This window comes from Osmerus mordax, chromosome 20 (genome assembly GCF_038355195.1).
Source record: "Osmerus mordax isolate fOsmMor3 chromosome 20, fOsmMor3.pri, whole genome shotgun sequence".
Taxonomy (NCBI): Eukaryota; Metazoa; Chordata; class Actinopteri; order Osmeriformes; family Osmeridae; genus Osmerus; species Osmerus mordax.
Window position 1 is genome coordinate 2,925,230 of NC_090069.1, and position 23,415 is coordinate 2,948,644.

Genomic DNA, 23,415 nt, shown 5'->3' on the forward strand with positions numbered 1-23,415 from the left:
AACACAGTCATTCACCCTCAGTTGAAACACAGTCATTCACCCTCAGTTGAAACACAGTCAATCACCCTCAGTTGATACAGAGTCCCATTCATGGCAAACTTCAGATATACAAAGCAAACTTAGCATAAAAATGTAAAACGAATATATATATATATATATATATATTTCTTCTATAAATAATCCATGCGTGTTAGTAGGCGATATTAATGTATAATCTGGTCAAAGGGACAGAAGGAAGGTGTGTGTGTGTAGGCCTCACATCAAGTCTGTCCACATGTTTTGTCTACATGTAATAACGGGCCGGGATTATGTACACACAAACTCGTACACACGATTGTGTCTCTCTGTGTTGAGCACTCGATTGGAAATGAGAAGGATTTGGCTTTGGGAATCCTGACAGCCATGCAGAGGCGTTACAGAGATGCAGAGAGCGAGAGAAACAGAAAGAGACAGACAGCTGTTCTCTTAAGTGGGTCACAGGGGCAGGGACATCGTTAGAGGAGGGAAGCTGAACGCCCAGATGTGTGCGTTGCCAGACCGGCCTGTCAAATGTTACACAAACCACTAGGGCCTGTGTAAATAAACACCTCCGTAATATTGCTCCAACGCACCAAACGGTGAGAAATCTGCAGGAGAAACAACGCTTTCGCGACGACAACATGGGCTAGAAATGGATCACTTTTGACGCAGTGGTACAAAACCTGACCCTGTGGGAAAGGAACGGTTTCTCTTCTTTTTTTCCCCGTCACATTGGGTCCGACTTCAAAGGGAATACGTGACTTCACGCGGAGCTAGATTTGGCGGCGGAGAAACAAACAGCGAAGCACCATCGCACGTCGCCCTTTATCTGATGTTTGCGGCTGCACAAACGGCACGACGCGGTAGCGATACCGACATCCGTCTGAACGCAACCTGGGGAGGGTTACGTGGTGTCCAATTCGCTAATGACTTTCACACCGTTCCAACAGTCCCGTTACCGCGGCTCGACACTCTCCCCAGCCCGTATATCCCGATCCCGACACCAAACTAAACAAAAGTTCCCCCTTCGATGCCTCAGGCTAATCTCCTGTATACAAAACAGATCAAAACACAGCCCTCTCCTCTGACGTTGCCACAATGTGGGTTCGTGACACAAAGCTGAGGGAAAGACACATGTCATCCCGACCCCTGTTGTCACGGGGACGGAGGGAGAGACTGAGACGTAGCTAGCCTACCCATCTTTGCATAACGACCGTTGTCGTCATAAGACAACACCCCCACACACACACACACCACCGCTCAAGCATGCTGCGCAATACTGCCGCTGACGTCACCCACGGTGATATCCACATTTTGCATTTCAAACACTAGGCCTTATGGGTCACAAGGTTACATCAAGCCTCGGTACGCGATGACCGGGGCCCGCGCCACAATGTGGTTTTAAAACAGGTAGCCTGTTCATATACTTGACTGGCACGGCACGACATCTTAGGTCTTCGGGAACACACATGCTGTCGTCTTGGGTCACACTCTAGTCGGAATGTGATTAACAGTACACGGGCCTGGTGGTGTGTCGGCCAATCGGTGTCCAGGCCCTCCAGGGAACAAGGCGCTCTCCTCAAAGCCAGCTTTTCCAGTTGTGCTGACTCCACACTGTACGCAGGGACACTGACAATGAAAAGCTTTCTAAATGTTGATTGCCTTTTCCTCCCGACAGGCCCAAGGGCTCAGCCACGATGGTAGATGGTAAATGGGGGCGGGCGGGGGGTGGGGGGAGCGTCCAACAATTCACTAGGGTGACTTTCAGCTCCGTGTCGTGGGACGGCCAGGTTTCCATTAACACAGACCCCCCCGCTGCCTGGCTGCTATGAGGCTCCCCTCGCCGCTCTGCAAGGGAAGGCATCGACTCTGCAAGGGAAGGCATCGACTCTGCCTTTCGTTCCAGATCATCAGAGTGCTGTAACACCCAGTTAAAGGAACTAAAGTTAAGCTTACATCAACATATGGCCAGGATGATGGATGCCTGTCGTGCTCAGACTAAATGAAACGCCAGTCTCCCATAACAGGGGGGAGGGAGGGGGGAATCGAGGATACAGTCAAAGATAAGTCTCTTACACTTCATTAGTCTATAGGGGAGATAGTGAGAGGGTGATATGAAGCTAAATTGAGATTAAAAGCCATGTCTTGGGCCTCCTGGTGATTTCAGTTGGATACATGTCAGTTGACAGGGCTTATGATGTGCGGAGTTAAGTCAGTTGGAGGGGAACACAGAGTGAGCTCGCTGACACTGTCGGGGGGACTGAAATAGCTAGCTAGTAAGGAGCCACAGGGGAAAAGTCCCTTGCAGTGGGAAGGCAGCAACAAGGCATTAGTAGTCCAAAAGAGCACTCTGAACTCTGTGTAGATGATGAATGTGATTTACATTACAAGGAGAGAGAAGCGAAGGGGGGGGGAGAGCGAGCTTGTGCTTATTCTCAAGGACGCCGCTGAAATCCAACTGACGTTCTGAAGATGCCGCCACGGACAGCCACTAAATGGATAATAAATTAGGCAAATAGCTGAAGGTGTTCGTCCTACCTTGGATTCTACACAAAGGACAACACCAAAGGTCACTGGGACAAAGAGGGAATCTTGTTTTTATACACAAAATATTCCTGAGCTGCAGCTACTGTGCCTGCAGTACCTAAAAGAACTGTGTGATTTCACACCAGGTGTATATCCATTTTTATATCCAAGTTATATCCTTAACTTGTAGTTAAGGATATAAGGCTTTTTAGAGGACTTTTTTTTCAGGAGGTGCACCCAATACGAAAGAGATCAAAAGTAAATGAATGTGAAACAGTGCTTCTAATCCTACAGTGTTAGAGCCCCAAACAGGCTAACTTAAGGATCGAGTCAGTGCATGCTGACTGGGTTAAAGGATCCTCTATACATCTTAATGGAAACATTCCATTGCACTTACACAATCACTCCCAACAAATGCATGTCTCTGATGTAGGCTATCTGCAGGATGAGCCTAAATATTTTCTTTCCGAGGGGAGAAAAGGGCCAAACCATTCTAAAGTAGAGGAGGGGACATGGAAAATGCCATAAATTATCAATGTTAGGTTTGACAAGGGGGAAGCCTATTTCATCTTCTGCATATACACGTATGCACAGATACACCCCCGTTTTCATCGGCTGCTTGCTACCCTCCACCAGCCAAATCTTAAGCCTAGTCCTGTATGTAGTCTGAAAGAAAGTCTGCAAGATAAAGTTTATCCTGGAAGAGAGTGATTTAGACAGGGGAAGGAGAAACCCTGGTCCCATTACTATTTAATGTAGATAAAGTTCAGTTGCTTTGCAAAAACGGCAACTGTTTCAACCGTCTCATGTGCTGCTCGAGAAAGGTCTAAAATAGTCTGTTCCACATGGTCAGTTGTGGAGAAACATCTTGGCAGTCAGATTCAAGCTGATTTCACATTGAATCTCTTCACATAATCCTACGTTACAACGCAGCGACAGCGCAAAAGGTGCTGCGTTACACTACCGGATATTATTATTATTATTATTATTATTACTACTAATGATGCCATGGGGCGTCAACAGGTACAGTGAGTAAAGCAGGAACAGGAGGAAATTCAGCTAACAGGAATCTAAAGTATGTCTCTCAGATAGTTCCCTTCCAAATTGATTTAAAACATGTTCGAACAACCATGGATTAACTGGAATTTGTGTACGATAACAGGAAATACACACATTCAGGAAAGTAACGGGGAAATAAAGACATGGCCTCTTGACGATACTGTTTGATAATGTTGAATTTCTTTTGATTGGGGTACCTTAAATGTTGTAGGATCTCTCCAACAAGTAAAAATCAATTAAATAAAGAAGATTAGGCCGTTCTCACATTGATAACATCCCATCCAGTCTCGTTATAGTCAAATATTTGTTCGCACTAGGAAATGTGTGCGCCGACCAAGATAGGCAAATTAATCGTATTGACAGAGTCCAGGCGTTAATTACAAATAACCAGCCTTATCCTGTTGGCTTGAATATCACCAGCTAATTACCGAAACAAGGTGGCCACAAACGCACCGTTTCATACAATAAAGACAACTAGGGGTTTTGACACAGTGATGATGATCTTCATAAGTAAAATGCGTTTATCATTGCTGCTCTCTCACCAGAAAAAGGTAACCTAGACACACTTTGCATCAATGTAGCCTATGCTTTACATATTACCCTGCTTATTATCAATTTTAAGACATCACCTGCCACCGTAAAAAGGGGTTATTCTAATACCAAACCATGTCTCAATTGGCCAGAGTGTGTTAATCGTATTAGCTGAAGTAGAATTTGCTAAGAGAAAGTGAAAAAGCCAAGATGTCGATTAAAAGCCATCTGTCGTCGACGAGGAAGCTTGCCTACTTAATAAAGACCGTAACAAGCGAGATACATTCGGTTTGGTTTCAGACGGGAAAGGACAGAAAGTGTCTAATTGATCATTTATAGGACTTAGAAAGATCGATTTAAAATAACGTCAGTTCACAGTTAGATTGCCCAGACACTCTTTCAGTAGGTTCCGTTTCGTAGCGGGTGGCCCCCAGTTCCAAAGACCATACTTCCTGAGAGCTCGCTCCTCCGGCTCACAGCTTTTGTAAAAGGCATTAATAAATAACCCAATGTGGCATCTCACATGAAACAACGACACATAAGTCAAGCATTTCTACCTAAAATATACATATATAATTTCACCTGTTCAGCTACGGTTAGCTGGCTGGCAATGGACGGGGAAGAAGCAATGCTGAGGCATTCATTGGCTGTCTTAACTGTAGCTCACTAGCTACAAAGAAAATGAGACACACTGAAGAGTGTCCAGTGAAAACGGTTTGTAAATGTGTTTGTAGTCACCGAGCTAGTAGATCTAAACACAATATCATTTGGACATGCGGTAAACCATGGCTTTGTTAAATTCCATCAAAATAGAGTAGACTGATGACAACAATCCATTTCTGCAGTCAGAACATAAGTAGCACAGGGGCTCGTTAACACTAGCCTAGCCTAGATCTGACTGTTTGCTAGACTACATAGTCCACAGACTAGTATAGTTCGACTGGCTACACTGTAGCCAATGCCAAGCTAACGTCGTTGTTAGCCTGCTTGCTATTCGAACTGACAATGCTTGTGCCTGCCGGGTTATGAATATCAAGGTTACTTACCAATATATCGTTGTCGTATTATTAGTTACTTTATAAGTTGATATAGTCCGGGAGGTGATAAGAATCCACACAAAACTTAAGTTGTTATGGTATGTGAAATTCTGCATAAAAAGCTTTTTGAATAATCACAATAACATTCTTTCGTCCGATTCAATCTCCCAAAAGTTGTTTATCGTATTGAATTTGTGTTTAACCATGAAAAGAATGATGAAAGCTAGCTAACTAAATAAAATACACCTTTGACATGATAAGACTCAATCAAATCGGTAAAAATTCTCGACCGAGCATTAAAAGAAAGCATCCAAAATGTCCACAACACCACCACGGCACCAGGCAAGGAAATACAAAAGGCAAAAAAATGTCCACGAGCTCCGAACCCTTTTCCTCTGTAGTACGCCGCACCCTTAAATTTCAATCATATTCTTCCATTCTCTTCATTGTTAAGAATATTTTCCATGCAGCTTGTCAGAATAACACGCTACATCCAATCCGTAAAACACGAAGCAACGCAGGCTTAGTTTTTCCGTCTGAGCCCGAACTGAGTAGCTAACAACCTAGCGAGCTAGTCAGTGAACGCTGATGCTGTCTTTAGCCCAAACCTGTTTTTCTCATTTAGGACACCCGGGTCACCCCGCGGTGCAATTGCCCGCATTCAACTTCACAGCAAGATTCTGAAGATCTCCGGGATACCACGATGAACCAAAACGAACGTACCCAGCCAATCCAGCAGTCACCGACGTCAGTGACACAGTGGCAGTTGTAAGATAACGTTTTTATTTCAGTTCATCAGTAGTGTTACCTGATGCATAATGTTGTTTATATGCTTTATTTTCAATGGCATAACTGCCAATTCAGTAATCATTTGAGTAATATACAAGCCATGCAAATTAATATCGATGTGAAGGTTACCGTCCCTGGTGCATGCCTACATGAACTCTATTTCGTGTGTTGGTTATTAAAGGAAAGGAGCGAGTCTCGATACCCCTTCAGGATCATCCCACTACCCCCACCGAAAGAGCGCAGCTGCTTTTAGTCTAGCCCGTGATCAAGGTACATACGCCCAGTGTTAAGTGACATCGCGGCGCGCATCGCCAATATCATGCTTCTATAAACGATATAGCTACAACATTATCAATATGATCACAAAAAACATAGGTTTAGGAAGAGAGAAGCTAGTGTCCTAATGTGTTCTGCATGGTTACCATGGTGTTTGTCGCCCCCCAGAGCATCTAGACTAAACGTCCAGAAACAATCCAGATCCGATACTGACAAATGCAAATTGTGATACATTTCTTTGCATAGTTGTACAGAAAAATACAAAAATACATACATTCTTTGCGTAGAAATCTAAGTATAATAAACTTTCTACTTCTCTGGTTGCCTTGTCAAAAAATCTAAGATGTGACATTAAGGAACTACATTAAGACTATAAGATATAAACATACTACCATAAATAAAACTAACTGTGGGTATTAACAGATCTCCACAGAGCTCTGTAAAACAACTACGGAAAATACATAACATTTAATATCATGCAGGTCAAACATTAAGCCTACAATAAACGTAATATAAAGTTGTTATTCTATCATGGAGTACAAAAGGAGGCTCCTCATGTTCCGTTTTGTATTTCCCCAGATTTTATGAGCCCCTTGCATTGGAAAAAAGCATCCTGGCAAGGTTCTCGACCCAGGAAGGATTTCAGCATCTCCATGCCGTCCACAGAGCCTCCAGCCTCTAGAATTGCCTGTCTGTACTCCTTCCCTACCTACACACATGGAAATAGGAACGAAACGAAAACAGGTGACTCGACCCTCGAGGATGTTTGGCAGTGTAACCGTCAAACATCCCGTCACTGCAAAACATAAGTCACGATGTTGGAATAAGTCATTTATGATTTATACATCTAAAATCATTCTTTTGCTACCTTCGGGTTCATGATTCCTTCCTTTTTAAATCGACTGAAGAAGATGTCCATAGAGTAGACTTCACTCCACAGGTACCCATAGTACTGGCCATCATAGCCCCCAGCCAGGTGACTAAAACTGGCTGTCATATTTGTACCTGTGGAAAAAAAGATGTTTACGTTACTTGACAAGCAGGCAACAGAGACAAAGAAACGTGAATCCCACGTATTGATCCACACTATCAGTGAATCTGTGTTTGTAGCGGAAGTCAGACCTTGAGTGGCAGGGACACCGAGGATCTCTTGGCAGTGCTTGGCGAATACCTCAGCAGTATCTGAGTGAGACTGGGTGTGTAGAGACTGGTCCACTTTACTGAGGACTATCTGACGTAAATTCATTAGCCCTGAACAAGAGAGAAAAGAGGAGTTGGAGAAGACCTTGCCAGTCAATGAAATTATAGGCATTATCAAAGACACACCATGGAAATATGAAACTTAGCTAAGCCACGATGATGGGGGGAAAAAAGTACTACACATTGAAGGAAACATCTTAGTCTTGTAAGACTTTACATCTTACAACCTACTGTTGTAAGGAATAGATATGGTCTATGTCTGACCTGTGTTTGCTACTCTAGAGGCAATAAGTTTGTTGAGCAAATTGTCAGGAATGGGACTGTCATCCTTGTAGTGACGAGACATTCTCCTAAGGGGTTCTTTCTCCCAAACCCAGTTCTCCAGCATTTGAGAGGGAACTTCGACAAAGTCGGTCTCCACCAGGGTCCCGCTGAATTCTGAGTATGTGGTCTAAGGGATGTCAATAAACATTTAGTTAGGAAGTATCCTTTTGTACACACAGAGTCCTGTTTGTGAGGCTGACATAAACCTGTGTAATTGCCTGTGCACTTGTTGAGATCTGTGGAGACTTGCTTCCTGCTTCTCTGATCCACTCAGATTACCCGTATATAGGAGTTGTAGATGAGATCTGATTTGGGATTAGGCGTAGAATCGTTTTCTCAAAAGCAAAGTTCCCTACCTTGGAGCACAGCTCGTGCATGACATGGCCAAACTCGTGGAAATATGTCTCCACCTCGTGGTGTTGCAAGAGTGAGGGCCAGCCCTTGGTTGGCTTGGTGAAGTTAGCCACCATGGCTGCCACTGGAAGCCTGCGTTTCCCATCAAGCCCCAGGCAGCCTGGCTGCAGCCCAAAGCAGGCAGCATGGCCATACTTTCCCTCTCTGGAGGAGGGGAACAGGGTCATTACACAACATGGCATGACACATTCTCGGAACCATAGATTCATCCAACACCACTCTCAGCATAGGCATTGTGACGGGTTAAGTAAAGGGACAAAACACGTCTTCAAAAAGAGGTAATCCGTGACAAGGATTTGTAATACATTGAAATACACACCTTGGATGCAGATCCAAATAGAACTGGCCAATTTCCTCCCCTGTGGCTGTATCCATGACTGAATAGAGACTGACACTTTCATGCCAAACATGGGTGTGCTTGATCTGTGAGAAGGTGAGGCCCAGCAGGTCCTGGTAGATACTGAGGAGTCCAGCTGTCACCACCTCGAGTGGAAAATACTGGATCAGCTTGTCCTTGTCCACCGCAAACTTCACCTGTTCAACTTGGTTCATGTAATAAGGCAAGTCCCATGCATTGATCAGTCCATCAAAGGTTTGGCCCCGCATTAGACAGTCCCTCTTCTTCAGAGCTAGAATGTACTTCCTCTCTTTCTCACCCACTGGCTTCAGTTTCTCATAGAACTCATCTATGAAATATAGGAAAGGTGAAAAGGAGACATGAACTGTGTGCTTTTGCAAATATCACTCAATGTGTCAACATTGGGGTTTGATTATCTTCGAGGGGGACGTACCTAGAAAACATGCCACATTTGTCGCATTCTTGGCCATGTTCATCTCGAGCACATAGTTTGCATGGTTATTGAAACCAAGTAAGTTGGCAACCTTCGCCCGGAGCTTTATCAGTCGTTCCAGAATGGCTGTGTTTACCTGGAACAAAAACACACTCAAGCTACATCTACATCAGTCATTGTATTTTTCCATGACTGGATGTGGAGGACTTTGATATCCATCAGAAGTATGAGGGAGGATTTGAGGACGTTTACCTCCTTACACCTGCTGTGGAAGGCGGTCTCCGTTTTTCTCCTGGTCTCAGCCAAATGGCATCTCTTCATCAGGGGGAAATAGTGTGGGTATGCCAGCGTCACCTTGAACCGCCCATCCACAGTTTTCTCCAGACTATTCAGATAGCTATCTGCTAGTCCACCTTGGAGAGGGTTGAGGTAGATATAGACCATAACTGATGTGCAATATGAAACATACTACATGCCATGTCAAATAAGTCGTTGTAGTGTCCCTTTTATCGAGTGCGTTTCGGCTTACCCAGTTCACGCTCAGAGAAAACCAGGTAAGATTTATCCTCATTCAGGTTTTGATTGAAGTCGATGGAAAGTTCACTTATAAGTTTGGAGATTCTTTCTACTTCCTTGGGAAATAAATGATAATCGCAAATTCAGTCCAATTTGTCCTGATTTGTATTAAAACACATAACCCCTGGGGCTTTATACAACCTCTTGAATGTCTTTTGACAAGTGCAATCCATTTCGCTTCCCCAGTGTGATTTGACGGTCTAAGAATCTTTTGGCTTCAGGCATTAGATTGTCCAGCTGCTGTTCCTGCAAACACAGACCAAAAACAATCAACAGTCTCTGAGGAGGCAAAGCTAGTTCTGAGTTGGCAACAAAGTGTGTTTAAGGGCCGGCACTTAGTCAGTCAAACTGCCCCCACACCAGTTGTTGGAAGAGTCCCTGGGCATGGTGGTTGCCATAGAGAGACTGCTACCAGAGCCACAGTGACAAATAAATAACAGTGCTCACGGTTACAATTCTATGACACAAAAACAGAAAGACTCAAGCTAGCGTAACAAGCTAATTCAATTTGATACTACGCCAGAGTCCCAAAATGTCCCATACAGTTGGGGCTATGAAAGTATCAATGGGTGTCAGTGTGGTTAACTGGGATGAAAGCAGTCAGGATGGAGCCAGTTCAACAGATCAAATTGCACTTGTAGACTAAACTTGAATCTATGGAGGAAATGGGGACATGTTTAGACATAATGTTCTCTCATTATGTGACACACTGCCAAATCACCTAACCCAATATTTCACAACTAATTTTACCTCCATGGACATAACTTGGACACCAAGGGCAATTTTGAAGTAAGTTGTTTGTGTGGGTCTATGTACCTGCAAGGCGAGAACCCTTTTAAATATGTCCTCCCTCATGCTGGTCTCCACGTCAAACTTGGACAGTCTCTTGTCTGCCTCGGTGCTGGCAGACCTCACCTCCTTACAAGGAGAGACATACTGGGGGAAATCAAGGACGTGACGCGAGGCTGGGGAACAGAGTGTTCATCACTTACGACAGAATGCAAAGATGATGCTTCCCAATGTTCCGATCAATCACTATGACAACACTTACAAGCATATTCCAGCTTCGCACTTGCCAAAGCATTCAAGGTGTTGTCAATGGAGACCTTTTCGATGTCCAGCGAACCAATGTTGTCGTAGACCTGTTTGATTCTTTGGATCAAGCTGTCTGTCATGCTCTTGATCTGGTCTGTTGTCAAGTCCCATCTTAGAGCGTTTCTGCTGTCTGCTGCCTGGCTGCAGGTTGTGGCTGATATCAAACGTTGGTTCAGTAGAGTCATTCTCAAGATGGGTTTAGAACCAGCGACTCTATGGGGAAAAGAAAGAATAAGACAGTCATGCGCATTCGTGTAGGCCGATAATTCTACTGGGCAAAACGGTTTACTTTGTGCTTTGATGAGCTTTTGCTTGTTGCTTCTGTTATAGAGCTAATCTTCGGTAACCGTTCGCTGTCAACATATTATTATGTTGTCTTATTGGGAAATTTGAGGTTTAGGGTAATCATACTGTTGCCCACCAGTGTGCGCATAAAATCTAAATACATCAGGTGCTACATACAGGCTAAATAAAGCCCTATAGAAATTATTATCTTTACTAAACAAACTATCATATGGGTCAACGCCGCGAAACCTGAACCCCCAAATACCATGCTGATCATTTTTTCCTGGCTAACGATGATCCACAGGGAACTTATCCCATATTCTCCACAACAGGAATGCAATGGTAACACAAAACGGAGACATACTATACAATGCCATGTTCATTGCTTAAGCTACGCTACAAAGTGTTCAACCTTTCAAGGGTACGACTTGGTTAGGTAGCCTATTAATTGCAGCGAATAGGCTACTACGTTTTTATTCTTTAGACATGGTCTAAATATTCTTTTAATTTGAACACGTTCACCCTTCTCCAGTTTCATAGCCGTTGTGGTATGGCTGTAAACGCCAAATGCTATAATTTATGCCTTTGGTTAATTATAGTGCTCACTCAGCTATTGCCATTGACAGCCAGACAGCATGGAAAAAATGTGTTAAGTATCAAGCTAAGCCATAATGTTTGACAATTGCCTACCGGAAAAGCGTCGGGCACACTACAATTCTCAGCGAAAACATGCCAGCAAATTCATGCGGTTTTTTGCGTGCAATTTAAATTTCGTTTCAACTCCTTCCTCCTCTTACTGTACTTCTTGACTGATCCAGCGCTCTATTGAATCTGTTCTGTTCGCTTCCGTTCTAAATGCGCAGGCGCTGAAGATGTGATCAATTTAACACAGAAGAACTCATGACGCGGTAGTAGGGACAGCTTGAAAATTGCTCAGGTAGGTGGGCGGGCATTAATAGCTTTTGATATACTAATGTTGTTATTTACGATAGGTAAGCATTTCGATGTACAGAAAGGATAACGTTTGCCCTTTTCCTCCGATTTCTACCACATCTTAATGATGCTATCTCATTCAAAACGATGCTTGTCGACCATTCAGCCATGATGGGTTGCATGAGCACAATCGTCAGTGATTTTGTATTTATGCCATCCGAAGAATCAGTCAGTGACCATCCGTGCTTGATATAACGATCGCTTTAAAATGTTGACTGAGGAGAAACCCCACATTAAGTGTTGGCCTTTTATATGACATCACTACTGCATCATAACATGTCAACACTAAATCTTTTGTTATTAGGAAGGAGTGCGTGTAGCCAATGTATACGTGTCGAGCGATTTCAAATATATATTCGTATAAAATAATGCATGATCGCTCCGATTAATAACGATGGGAGTGTAGGCCTATTCCATGTTTTAAAGACTATAATTTACAATAGAGAACGCTATAGGTTCAAACAAGACTTAAACAGCATATATATGCAAATTATGTGCAATTTCAGCTCTGTCGTTTAATGAGGTGACTGAACGGAGCTCTGTCAAATCCAGAATAGAGCTAGTTATATTCAACTTTTTCCTGGAGTTGTCTTGGAAACGAGTTCCCTCTGACATTACCATGATTGCACACTTTGATGGTTCTGTGTTTGAGCAAGATACCATCCACCTCAACAATCACAGCTTTGTGTTGATATAGAAGACAAGAGCTGGCATGATGACTGTGTCAAAGAAGCCAGTCACATCAATTTAAAATAATCCCTAATCACTACTTGTGTTCAGCAGTTTGCAGAGAAAATGGCAGTGGAGAAACGGCTTGCGTTCTCTATTGTGCAGTTTCTGCGCGATCAAACACACTGTGGAGCTTTGAATTCTGATGAACAGGAAAGCCTGGAAGGTAGGTCAGACAAACTCACTTGTTATTCAGAGTCCTTGCCTGAGTCACACAAAAAAAGTGATATTTACTCCCAACCTTTTGCAGTCGCAATCCAATGTCTGGAGACCACCTTTAGGATCAACTCCAGTGATTGCCACCTTGCTGTGCCACAACCTCTGACAGAGATATTCCTAAATTCTCTTCTGAAGGTGACTCACCAGATTACTCTCTCATCCACACAGTGTAGCGCATGTACAGATGTATCAATACCTCTAGAATTTCAGAGGTTTTTGTGTTCTGCAGAACGACAACTTGACGGTACCAGAGACATCTCCCTCCCCTGCGGACATTGAAAGAGCAGAGCAGCTGAAAAATGAAGGTACGCGAATAACCGAGTCCGTCAACACAGCCTGTCCTTTGGAGGCATAATTTGCTAGTTCACAACAAAGAAATCCTGCCATATTTTCAGACAAATCCGAAATACTAACCACCATCTCTGTATTGGCAGGAAATAACCATATGAAGGAAGAGAATTACAGCTGTGCTGTGGACTGCTACACAAAAGCCATTGACCTGGACCTAAGAAATGCTGTATACTACTGTAACAGGTACACAGCCAACTGCTTTCGTGATTCTCGAGTTAACCAGTATATTGAAGAATGATCTCTTTCACAAAGATGCACCATACACCCTGATCACTAATACACATCTGCAATATTGTGATGGTGTACTGCTTTGTAACTGCAACATATGGTTCGGTGGAACGAGTGTTGGTTTTTAACCTCTACTTTAAAGGCAGGGTAGGTAATGTTGTTGAGAAGCACTTTTTGTCATATTTGCTGAAATAAACTTCACATCCAGCAGTAGTCAGGTATTCATTTGTTTTGGGGGAGTGACTTCTAAGGGAGGGGGTTGGATATTTTGGTTTGAATCCTTTCAAACTCAAGCTAAAATGGCTAGGTTTGCAAAACTTGCCTATCCTGTAATCCTGCCTTTAGCTACTACGTAGTCGGTTTGCAGGTACTACAGCCTGTGCATGTGCATTATTGATCTGCAAGGCATGAAACGAGCGAGAGTGCCGTGGACATTCCCTAATGCCTCTGTTCCTCTCAGGGCTGCAGCTCACAGCAAACTGGGCCACTACACAGAGGCCACAAGTGACTGTGACAGAGCCATAGGCATCGACCCCAGCTACAGCAAAGCGTACGGAAGAATGGGGTGAGTTGGATCCGTGAAATTGAAAAATGTCAGTGTCATCCGTGCCCCTTTTGTGAGAGGTCGGTCAAAAACGTTCGCGATGCGTTACGTCGAATTGGACGACGACAGTTCCATCTCTTCCATTCCATTCTCTTTCGTCTCTGCTCTAGCTTGGCCCTGACTGCCACAAACAAGTATCCAGAAGCCATTTCCTACTTCAAAAAAGCTTTGGTGTTAGATCCGGAAAATGACACGTACAAGTCCAATCTGAAGATCGCAGAGCAGAAGCAGAAAGAAGCCGTCAGTCCAGTAAGTAGAGCAGCACTGCTTTTAGTTCCCGACTGAAGGTCATTCTGGACATAACCAGCATTGCGAAACGCTCACACCAGCACCGAAATAGATTATGCTAAAACACAAACAAAAAGCAAATCTTACTTTCATGCTCAGTAAGAATGTTTCGGTAAGAATTTCCCAGTTGTGTCAATGGTGAAAACACACATTAGACAGACTTATTTTTATTTTTTTTAAAGGACAGTTTAATTGTACATGTTAGACAGTGATCATAATGATATTTGTTGTCACTGGTTACAGACTGTCACTGGGTTGGGATTTGATATGGCCAGCCTCATCAACAACCCCGCTTTCATCAGCATGGTAAGACTGGATATATAGCATATTATCGTGGGATTTATCTAATAAAAGCTGTCATTATTTGATGTTAGACATTACTCTTCTCTTAAAGGCAAGAATGTTGCCCTTCATGCCTCAGAGTAGTCCTATCTCGAAACGCAGGTAGCTCATACTTAAATTACAGTGTTTATGATACGTTAAGTTGAGAATGCTACCTTAACTGACCTTTTGACAAGCAGCTGGCCAGCTATTCAACATATGCCTTTGTCAAATGGCAGGGGAATTCTCTCGTGGGTGATTAGGACTGGTAGAATTCTTGCAAATGAAATGAAATGCCTGCCAGGGAATGAATGTCTTTACAAGCATACCCGGTGGTCAGTGACAGCTAAGGTGAATGAATATATCTATGAAATTGGTATGAGCTCCAAGTAGTCACAACACAAGAGAATGTATCTGTTTCGATGATAATGGAGTAAGGAGTATTTGTTTCAAACCTTCGATGGGAACAATTGTAACCTCTGTGTTTACAGGCTGCCAGCGTGATGCAGAACCAACAAGTGCAACAGCTGTGAGTGGGCTTCATCATGTCCACAACAGTATCAATCCACATCCCATTTTCATATCTCAACATCCAAACTCTCTCTTTCTCTCTCCCTCTGTATGCATGATCAGAATGTCAGGAATGATGTCGAATGCAGTCGGAGGGTCGGCAGCAGGTGTGGGCGGATTGTCAGACATTTCCAGCTTGATCGAAGCGTAAGCCTCTACTCCCAATAAAAAAAAAAAAAAGAAGTGTATTAAGTCATCAAAACAGTCAGTCACGAATACCTACATGCCATGCCCGTGTTGCGTTCCTTCCAGCGGACAGCAGTTTGCCCAGCAGATCCAGCAGCAGAACCCGGAGCTGATAGAACAGCTGAGGAACCATATCCGGAGTCGTTCTTTCAGCGGCAGTGCTGAGGAACACTCCTGACTCTTGGTCGGTTATAATATCTTAATAATAAGACTTTATTTATATAGCACATTTCGATTCACAAGAATTGCAGCTCAAGGTGCTTTACATCAAATCAACAAAGACAATAATACAAGTAATGAAAGTAATGAAACCCTTCTGAACACAGGCCGCAGTCTTTGTGGTTTCCCGATCTAAATAAAAATGTATCTCAAATGCATCACATTCAGGGCCTCAGAGACTAGTACTCATGTTGTAGGCCCACCCCTACCACTAAAGAAGTGAGCCATACCATGCCATGGGGTTTGGAGACGATACCAACTTTGTTGTTTTCCTCCTTTGTAGTGGCAATACAGAGGAAGGGGACCATATGACGTGATTACAATCTCTACACCCATTCCTTAAACTCACATCACCGGCAGGGCTGGACTGAAGAGACGGAGATGCAATTGATGGCACTTTACTGTGACTGGGGCTTTGGGTAGAGGAGGAGGAAACGGAGCAACCTACACATTCTAGATATACGATCGGAAGAGAGAGAAAAACAAGTGAGAAATTGTCAAACACATCGATATTGACGGTACACGGCAACTGGTTTCTTTCTTGAATGCTGTTTCATTCCACGTGTATTTGTGTTCTATGTGTTGTGCTGTAGTAGTAATGTGGAAAGTATTGCCATGTTCAGATGCAGACTTGAGTATACTTCCATCCACTGTAGTCATCACCTGCAGAAGGCTAAACAGGAAGAATGCATTACTATAGTATTTGAACAGGTAGTATTTCTGCCGTATTTCTCATAACTACAGGACAGTCACACACAACATCAGGGTTCTCTATTTATTATATTATGTTTGAAGTTATTATTTTTGTACTGAGTGTTGGGTGACACCCATAGCCTTTTATCACACAGAATTTAACCATTGCTTTAAACTGCACTTAACAGAATGGCAATTTTCCAATGATATATAGTAAGCCCTTAATAATCATGTTTGCAGCCCTTTCCTTGTACCTAAACAATTGCACCTTAGCAAACATAAATATTAAAATGCCATTGCCCTTTATGCCCGTTTAAGTTTCCATTACTTGGGCGATATTGAGAACAGTAAGGATGTAACCTAAGTTTTCATTTTGCATGCTTTAATATGATATTTGTAGTCACTTTATGAAGCTTATTGATATGCTTGCAAAAGAGGACAGCATTGTTTTGTCAAAAACATGTCAATAAAGATGTCTTAAAATTCAATCGAGTTGTCGGTGCCTCAGAATGACTTCAGCTGTAACAACACATTACTGTTTCCAAAGTGAAATAAATCAAAGATTAAGTTAATGACTTTATTCACAATTATTCACATTTAAAATCAAAGTGTGTTTCAAAGAAAACACTTAAAAACAATACATATGTTAAAACATGATCTCCTCAGGGTGCAAACATAAGTGACAGGTGATGGTAGACACAGAGAGCGCAACGATTGGTCCATAAAGATGCAAACAGCAGTGGTTCCAGGCATGAGTTTAACCCTCCCGGCTCATGTAGGGGCAGACCACACACACTTGAGCGATGTCATCATATTCGTAAGTCCTCTTCAGAAACGTGTCCGTGAGTCTAAGTCCGGATATACTCTGAAATTCAAAAATAAAAATCACCAATACGGAATTGATTACCAACGCAACGTCCTGTGTTACATACCAGCAGCATTCTGAGTTGGTGAGACCCGCACCTGCAAGCCTTGGAAGGAGGACAGGAGTTTGAGGGGTAAAGACAAGGAGGCACTAGGGCTGACCTTCCCTAGCTGGCGCCCCGATACGCCACACCAGTGGATAGACCTGGTGTCACACATATCCAGCACCAGATCCATGGTCCTCTCGCTGCAACATGAACACAGCTTTCCTTCAAAAGCACAATTTGAGCCGGGAGCGTAGGTTTGCTTTCAAATGTGGGTGAGTCTGCAGAGGGCAAACGCGAACAGATACAAATACATTTACTTTTTTTTTTACCTGCAGTTGGTGATCTTACAGACGATGTCAAAGGGTTCCTCGAGGTTCACAGTGTCAGGAATCATCTCCAATGATAACCTCACATCTCCATAACCTGGGGCCTGGTGGTCACGTGAAGAACAAACATGAACCGAAGTGCTAGGGACTGCAAGGAACGTTCGAATCCTCCCAAAACTCACACACTGGCAATAACCTGGATGGACAGTCGTGCTGTGATACGATCCCCCTACCATTCTCTGTAGCTGGCTGGTTTGTAGTCTCCCTCTCTCTCCTAGGTTGGTCTTCCATACGATGTCCAGTTTGCCTATGACAGTCACACCCTTGATGACGCCAGCTTTCTCAGCATACTCTGGTTTAGGTTTGAGGCAGTAGAGGTACTGGCGTGTGTCCATGGGCTGAAGGTAGGACATCTTCCCAAATGTAGATGCTCTGGGAAAATTCAAGGGAAATAAGACAGATTTGATTTTTGGATTGAAAATAAATTAAAAACATGTTTTGTTTTTTTTCTTTAGTAAATTGATGAGAATGAACCATCATGACTGAGCAGAGGGAGGTTTGTACCCGTCTTCACCACACGCCACAGTGTTAAGCTCAGTGACGTTGTACATGATGGACGGCTCCAGAGAGACTTTCTCCATGAACATGGGGGACGTGGTGATGTTCTGAATCTGAGCCTCCAGGAACACCTCGTCTGTCTGGGAGGGAGAAGGTCAGGGGTCAGGCACCACAAACCCCCACAGGGACCTCCAAAACCCCTGCTCCAAGGTCAACAGGATGGAACCTCTACACTTCATCGGTGGCCTCTTCGTTTTATCATTTGTCAAAATACCTGACAATGTTAAGTGTTTCCCATAGAAATGTTATTATTTGGAGTGAAGCCACTTTTGGGTGAAACAAACTGACAATGTTTGCCAAATATGTAATGCCAATCAAACCCCAAAAAGTGGGAATTTTTACTTTTAAAGCCAATGGAATTCAACTCAGTAATAAAAAGGCTGACCCGTTGACCTTGGTTGAGTGGATTAGTACTAGGATATTCAGGACATAATGAGAGAAAAGCAGAGATTAGTTCATGCCTGCAATCCACAGTCTAGGTATAAGAAGGGACCACAGACCATTGCGGCAGAATGACCGGGTTATTGTTACAGGACAACACAGAGCCGGGCATCTCTCCCATGCTATATCTGACAAGTAAAACACTCCTCGCAAAACTCAGACAGACAAAAAAAAACTAAGTATCTAGCCTTCATATTGTATTCACAGTAACAGACATGTCATGCTATGGAAAGAAATAAGGCACTGCTGTATGTGAAAATATCCAGTTCATGTAATAATTGGCACCACAATCATCATTGAAAATATCCAAACATTAAAAATCATCCCAACCCTTAAAAGATTTTTACCACTTGATTATTCAAAAATTCTACATTTAAAAGAGATCGAAATCAAGCAAACCCATGGATTAGTGTCCACCCATTTTGCCATATTTCGGAGAGTTTGATCAACTTTGCCTACTAAGAACCCCTACATTTCCTTTCGCACCGATCTCTGTGGCACCCTAACACCCGATTGATCATGTTCTGTGTGAGATGAGTTAGCAAGAAGACGCAAGCGTTAAGAGGAAGAACAACGGCAAAAAGGAAGGAAGAAGCACAGCAAAGCATCTAAACAGCCAGGGTATAAACTCTGAGCGTGAAACAGGAAACGCATCATTCCGTTTCCTCCACACACGAGGAAACCGAAGAGTCAGTATTACTGTCCAAGCGTGCATTTTCCTTCCTTCAACCTCACTCACTCTCATTGGCTTTAATAAGAGAAGGACAAACTTTGCTGAAACGAAAGGATTAAGAAAGCTTAGTTCAGCGGTGAGAACGGAGAAAACAATTACCACGGAACTGAGGTCACTCTAATGGAGAAAATGAAACACAAGAGACAATAACAAATGAAGGTTACATGCCAAAATAGAATGACAATGGATCTTTGTATTCCACAAAAAACAAAGCACTACTAATATGCAAATGAGAAGGGGGATGGTGTCTAACTTACTATAACTACATTCAAGACCATGGGAATCCCTAACCATGACAAATGGATTATGATAAGCTATAATGTGCTGTGTAGCATAAAACTGTCATACAAAGGTTTGTCAAATGGTGAAGACGCATGGTGAGAGATATGTGTAGACAGCTACTGTATGATGACAGAAAGAAGAATTCGATCGAGTAAATTGTAAGACGGCATGTTTAAACATTATGTCGGTTCTGGTAGGAAAGACGAACAGATCGAAAACACTCACCTCAGCATTGTAGAACTTTGTTTTGACATCCAGTGGCTTCAAAACCTGATGGAGAATAGATTGCAAACTGAAGGCAGCTGCAGCTTTATCAGACTGGTCCTCCATTTAGCAGAAAAATAATTATTATATGGAAACCACATATTTTAAGCAAGAAAGAACATTCCCAGATTTCCCAGTGAAACTACATGCAGTCTCTTTTAGAGACTAAGCTGGTTCATATCCTTACTTTAACTGAGAGCAGTAGACAATGGCAATGCTTCGAAAAAACCTAGCGCTTGTGTGCTAATTGAATCCACTTTTTCACATATATGTGACATTGTCCGAGCTTGAAGTCTGCTCCCCAAATATTAACTCTATCGAGGAACAAGTAAGGCCAGAAAAGTCTTACCTGAAATTTAAAGAACTTCCTGAAGTAGAGCTTCTCACCAGACTGTGTGGTATAGCTGACAGCACAGACCAAGCTGCGGTTGGGGAGACGCAACTTGGTCACGATGGTGACGCAGCATTCTTACTGCACATTCACTACAGATCTTACGGAGTAAATATGTACATGCATGTGTATGTGGTCTCCACGAAATATAAACAAGACATACATGTGAGTTCCAATCTCTTTGACCTCATGGTGGATGACATCATCAATGCAGCATTCCGGCTTGAGCTCTGTGACCGCTGCGTTGGACGCTGATAGGTTCAGCCTCTGTGAGCTGGTCTGCAGGTCAGCCTGTTGGAGATGTCAAAGGGGAGAAATGTTGTCAAGTAAAAAAAACACAAACAAAACAGGATTTATACTGTGGGTGGAAAAGTTGTGTACTTTAATGGGATTGCTCTTAAAGCTATACTGTACCTTTACTAGAATGTCCTTCACCAATTGGGTGCTGTCATTGTGTACGCTAATGTAACTGGAGAAGGTCTCGCCAAGGAAAATGTTTCTGTGTAAAGCGGGGTTGTCAAATTTAAACTGAATGGACACACGCAAGCAACCATACACATATTGGTGGGGTGAGGTTATAAGCAGGAACACTATAAACAAAATGACCATGAATTGGAATAAAGTCACACTAGGTGTGTGGTTTTCTTTTCTATCTCTGGCATTTTAGAGGGTTCATTACCCGAAGTTCTGAGGTAACGTGAGCATCTCTCCGAGCATTAAACCCTCCGCTCCTTTGATGGTGGAAGGGTCCTCCTTCATCAGCAGACCAAACAAATCCCCTGTCAACATAAGAAAACAAACACAAACACGATGAGAATCCTGTTAAGGAACGTTAAGGACTTGCCAGCGTATGGCTGGCAACTGGAAGGAGCATTTTCAACTAACTTACTGACATTCAAAATGTACTTACTAATACTGCCCACAATGTAACATTTCCTCAGACATTAGAACATCTCTGAAGGAGATTAGTCCTAGAGCTGCAGAGCAGACAAAATATGAGAGCAGTGTAGCATAAAAAAACCTGCATTATGTTTAATGCCTCCTAAATTGTAGTCATCTCATTCATATTGATTTATGCCCAGGTATGCCTTCATTTCACATCCATCCACTTGTATAAATAGCAAGCCTACCCAGAAGTGTCAAACTGATTTATAAGATGAGCAGCATTGAGTTACCACACTAGTGGTCACATTACAGTATGCTGGTCTACAGCAGAAGGAAAAACTAACACTGTAAATTCTCATCACGCCTATAGACTAAATTTGTGTTCAAGGGAAATAAGACAGATTTGATTTTTTTTAAATCGAATTTTTGGATTGAAAATAAATTAAAAACATGTTTTGCTTTTTTTCTTTAGTAAATTGATCTGGATAATTCTGGAAATATCTCTTGAGTTTTTTGGAAGCAGATCAAGCACTGTTGGGGCAGTTACTAAATGGAAAAGCTGTCAGCCACTACGAATTTCAAAGGTCAACATGCATTTGCAGGATGTATTCATTATTCCCGGAAATTGAATTTCCCGAAAAATCCTGCGTCTTCCAATTAAATTGTTAACATCATTATTTACCAATGTCTTTACTGTCTTGAGGTAAACAACATAGTAGTGTGTATAGTCAGATTTTAGCCATGGAGCAAGTGTGAACTCTTATTATAGAACTAGTCTGCATACAAGTGGTGAAATGTTATACATTGGAGTCAGGTGGGAGTCAGGTGGTTGAGCGGTTAGGGAATCGGGCTACTAATCTGAAGGTTGCTAGTTCGATTCCCAGCCGTGCAAAATGACGTTGTGTCCTTGGGCAAGGCACTTCACCCTACTTGCCTCGGGGGAATGTCCCTGTACTTACTGTAAGTCGCTCTGGATAAGAGCGTCTGCTAAATGACAATGTAATGCAATGTAACATTGACTAATTTACCTGGAAGATCTCGATCTTCGCATGTCACTGGCATGTTTGTAAAGAGAGTTGGCTTTGTTAACCGCATCACTGGAAAAGATCAAGTCAATTAGTATGGTTGGCATGCTTAGTTTTGGCACATTACGATAATGTATACATGATTATGTACATTTTTTACAGAATGTTCTTCCATGCATGATGTAACTGACTACATCTTCTTCATTGAGTATTTTGTAGACAGGTGCAGTAGGTCTGCCCTGTAGCTAACATTACCACCTTTGGTAGGTCAAAGTCATCACATTCACTGTTTTGATCTTTGGTGGTCTATACATGTTTAGTCCGCAAATAGTCCTACAAACTCTGAGCAGTCAAAAGTGACAGTGTGTAAATAGCCAAGGACAACCATTGCCTGCCCTACACGACTTAATAATCGAGGCTACTTATAAATAATGAACATACTTATGCCTAGCTAGTAATGGGTACCATTTGCTCAATGATAGAGCTTTGACTAGCTAATAATCAGAGTTTCTACAGGACTGTTGTGTTGTATATTATTTTTACTCTAGTACTAGGCTAGCGACTTTATGTCATGTTAGCCTAGCTTTGTTTTTGTTTGGTTTCACAAAATTACAGGGCTGCTGTTGTTTTGTATCGTTTTGTTGGACTAACGCTTTTATGGTTTTGTTATCCTGTGCTACCTGTTTTAGGAATGGAACTTTATAAGGCTTGCTAGGATAGGTAATTAGAAAATTTTTATATGAAGAATTTCCTGAACTACATTGGCTAGCCTAGTTAGCATAACGTTAGGCTAGCTAGTTTAGCTACAGTGAAACAGACGTATTTAAAAAATCTCTCAAACAAATTAACTAAATAGCTCACACCCACAGAAATGGCGATTGTGATTCCTATCTCATGAGCACTGTCAAGTGTGTTAAAATACCTTTTAATGCAAGTAAATGCTCCTGTTTTGCTTGAGTCACATCCATTTTGTCTGATCTCGCTGTGACCAGAGATTCTAGAATAGCAGGAAGATGGCCAGAGACGGTCTTCAACCGTGGGAACAATATCCGCACTCCGACGCTGAAGACACTTCTTTTGTCAAATGGGCACTCGTCTTAATCGTTATTACGGACACTATTATACAAAAACATATTAATAAAATATGACAATATATAATTAATGTTTATCAGTACGGCAGATAATTAGGGGTAGCATAGTTTATCATGGTTATCACG

At 42.5% G+C, this 23,415-nt stretch overlaps 3 protein-coding genes across 6 annotated transcripts; 1 reads left to right on the forward strand and 2 right to left on the reverse strand.

Moving 5' to 3' along the window:
* Positions 1–6,478: 6,478 nt before the first annotated feature.
* Positions 6,479–10,845, reverse strand: nln (neurolysin (metallopeptidase M3 family)). Its single transcript, XM_067257990.1, has 12 exons — positions 10,593–10,845; positions 10,358–10,506; positions 9,683–9,787; positions 9,495–9,597; positions 9,218–9,378; positions 8,966–9,101; positions 8,494–8,860; positions 8,117–8,318; positions 7,701–7,887; positions 7,359–7,487; positions 7,105–7,241; positions 6,479–6,945 (listed from the first exon to the last, which is right to left on the reverse strand). The coding sequence occupies exons 1-12, from the start codon at positions 10,819–10,821 to the stop codon at positions 6,790–6,792; spliced, it is 2,061 nt and encodes a 686-aa protein (XP_067114091.1). The 5' UTR covers positions 10,822–10,845; the 3' UTR covers positions 6,479–6,789.
* Positions 10,846–11,814: 969 nt separating this feature from the next.
* On the forward strand, positions 11,815–16,188 carry sgtb (small glutamine rich tetratricopeptide repeat co-chaperone beta). 2 transcript variants are annotated; one of them, XM_067257995.1, is made up of 12 exons: positions 11,815–11,858; positions 12,698–12,809; positions 12,894–12,997; positions 13,092–13,167; positions 13,297–13,396; positions 13,902–14,006; positions 14,156–14,294; positions 14,577–14,639; positions 15,146–15,183; positions 15,288–15,371; positions 15,477–15,594; positions 15,913–16,188. In XM_067257995.1, exons 2-11 carry the CDS (start codon positions 12,710–12,712, stop codon positions 15,586–15,588), a joined length of 921 nt encoding a protein of 306 aa, XP_067114096.1. In that variant the 5' UTR covers positions 11,815–11,858; positions 12,698–12,709; the 3' UTR covers positions 15,589–15,594; positions 15,913–16,188. The 2 variants fall into 2 exon arrangements, 1 of the variants encoding a protein (XP_067114096.1); XR_010879048.1 differs by having other exon boundaries at positions 11,849–11,858; positions 15,487–15,594; positions 15,913–16,042.
* On the reverse strand, positions 15,940–23,228 carry trappc13 (trafficking protein particle complex subunit 13). Of its 3 annotated transcripts, none has more exons than XM_067257991.1 (13): positions 23,121–23,228; positions 22,202–22,270; positions 20,968–21,067; positions 20,703–20,787; positions 20,452–20,579; positions 20,247–20,319; positions 19,859–19,903; positions 19,451–19,468; positions 18,124–18,257; positions 17,793–17,991; positions 17,563–17,663; positions 17,286–17,433; positions 15,940–17,187 (listed from the first exon to the last, which is right to left on the reverse strand). In XM_067257991.1, exons 1-13 carry the CDS (start codon positions 23,164–23,166, stop codon positions 17,080–17,082), a joined length of 1,254 nt encoding a protein of 417 aa, XP_067114092.1. In that variant the 5' UTR covers positions 23,167–23,228; the 3' UTR covers positions 15,940–17,079. The 3 variants fall into 3 exon arrangements, with proteins under 3 accessions (XP_067114092.1, XP_067114095.1, XP_067114093.1); XM_067257994.1 differs by having other exon boundaries at positions 17,255–17,433; XM_067257992.1 differs by lacking the exon at positions 19,451–19,468 and having other exon boundaries at positions 23,121–23,181.
* Positions 23,229–23,415: the final 187 nt, after the last annotated feature.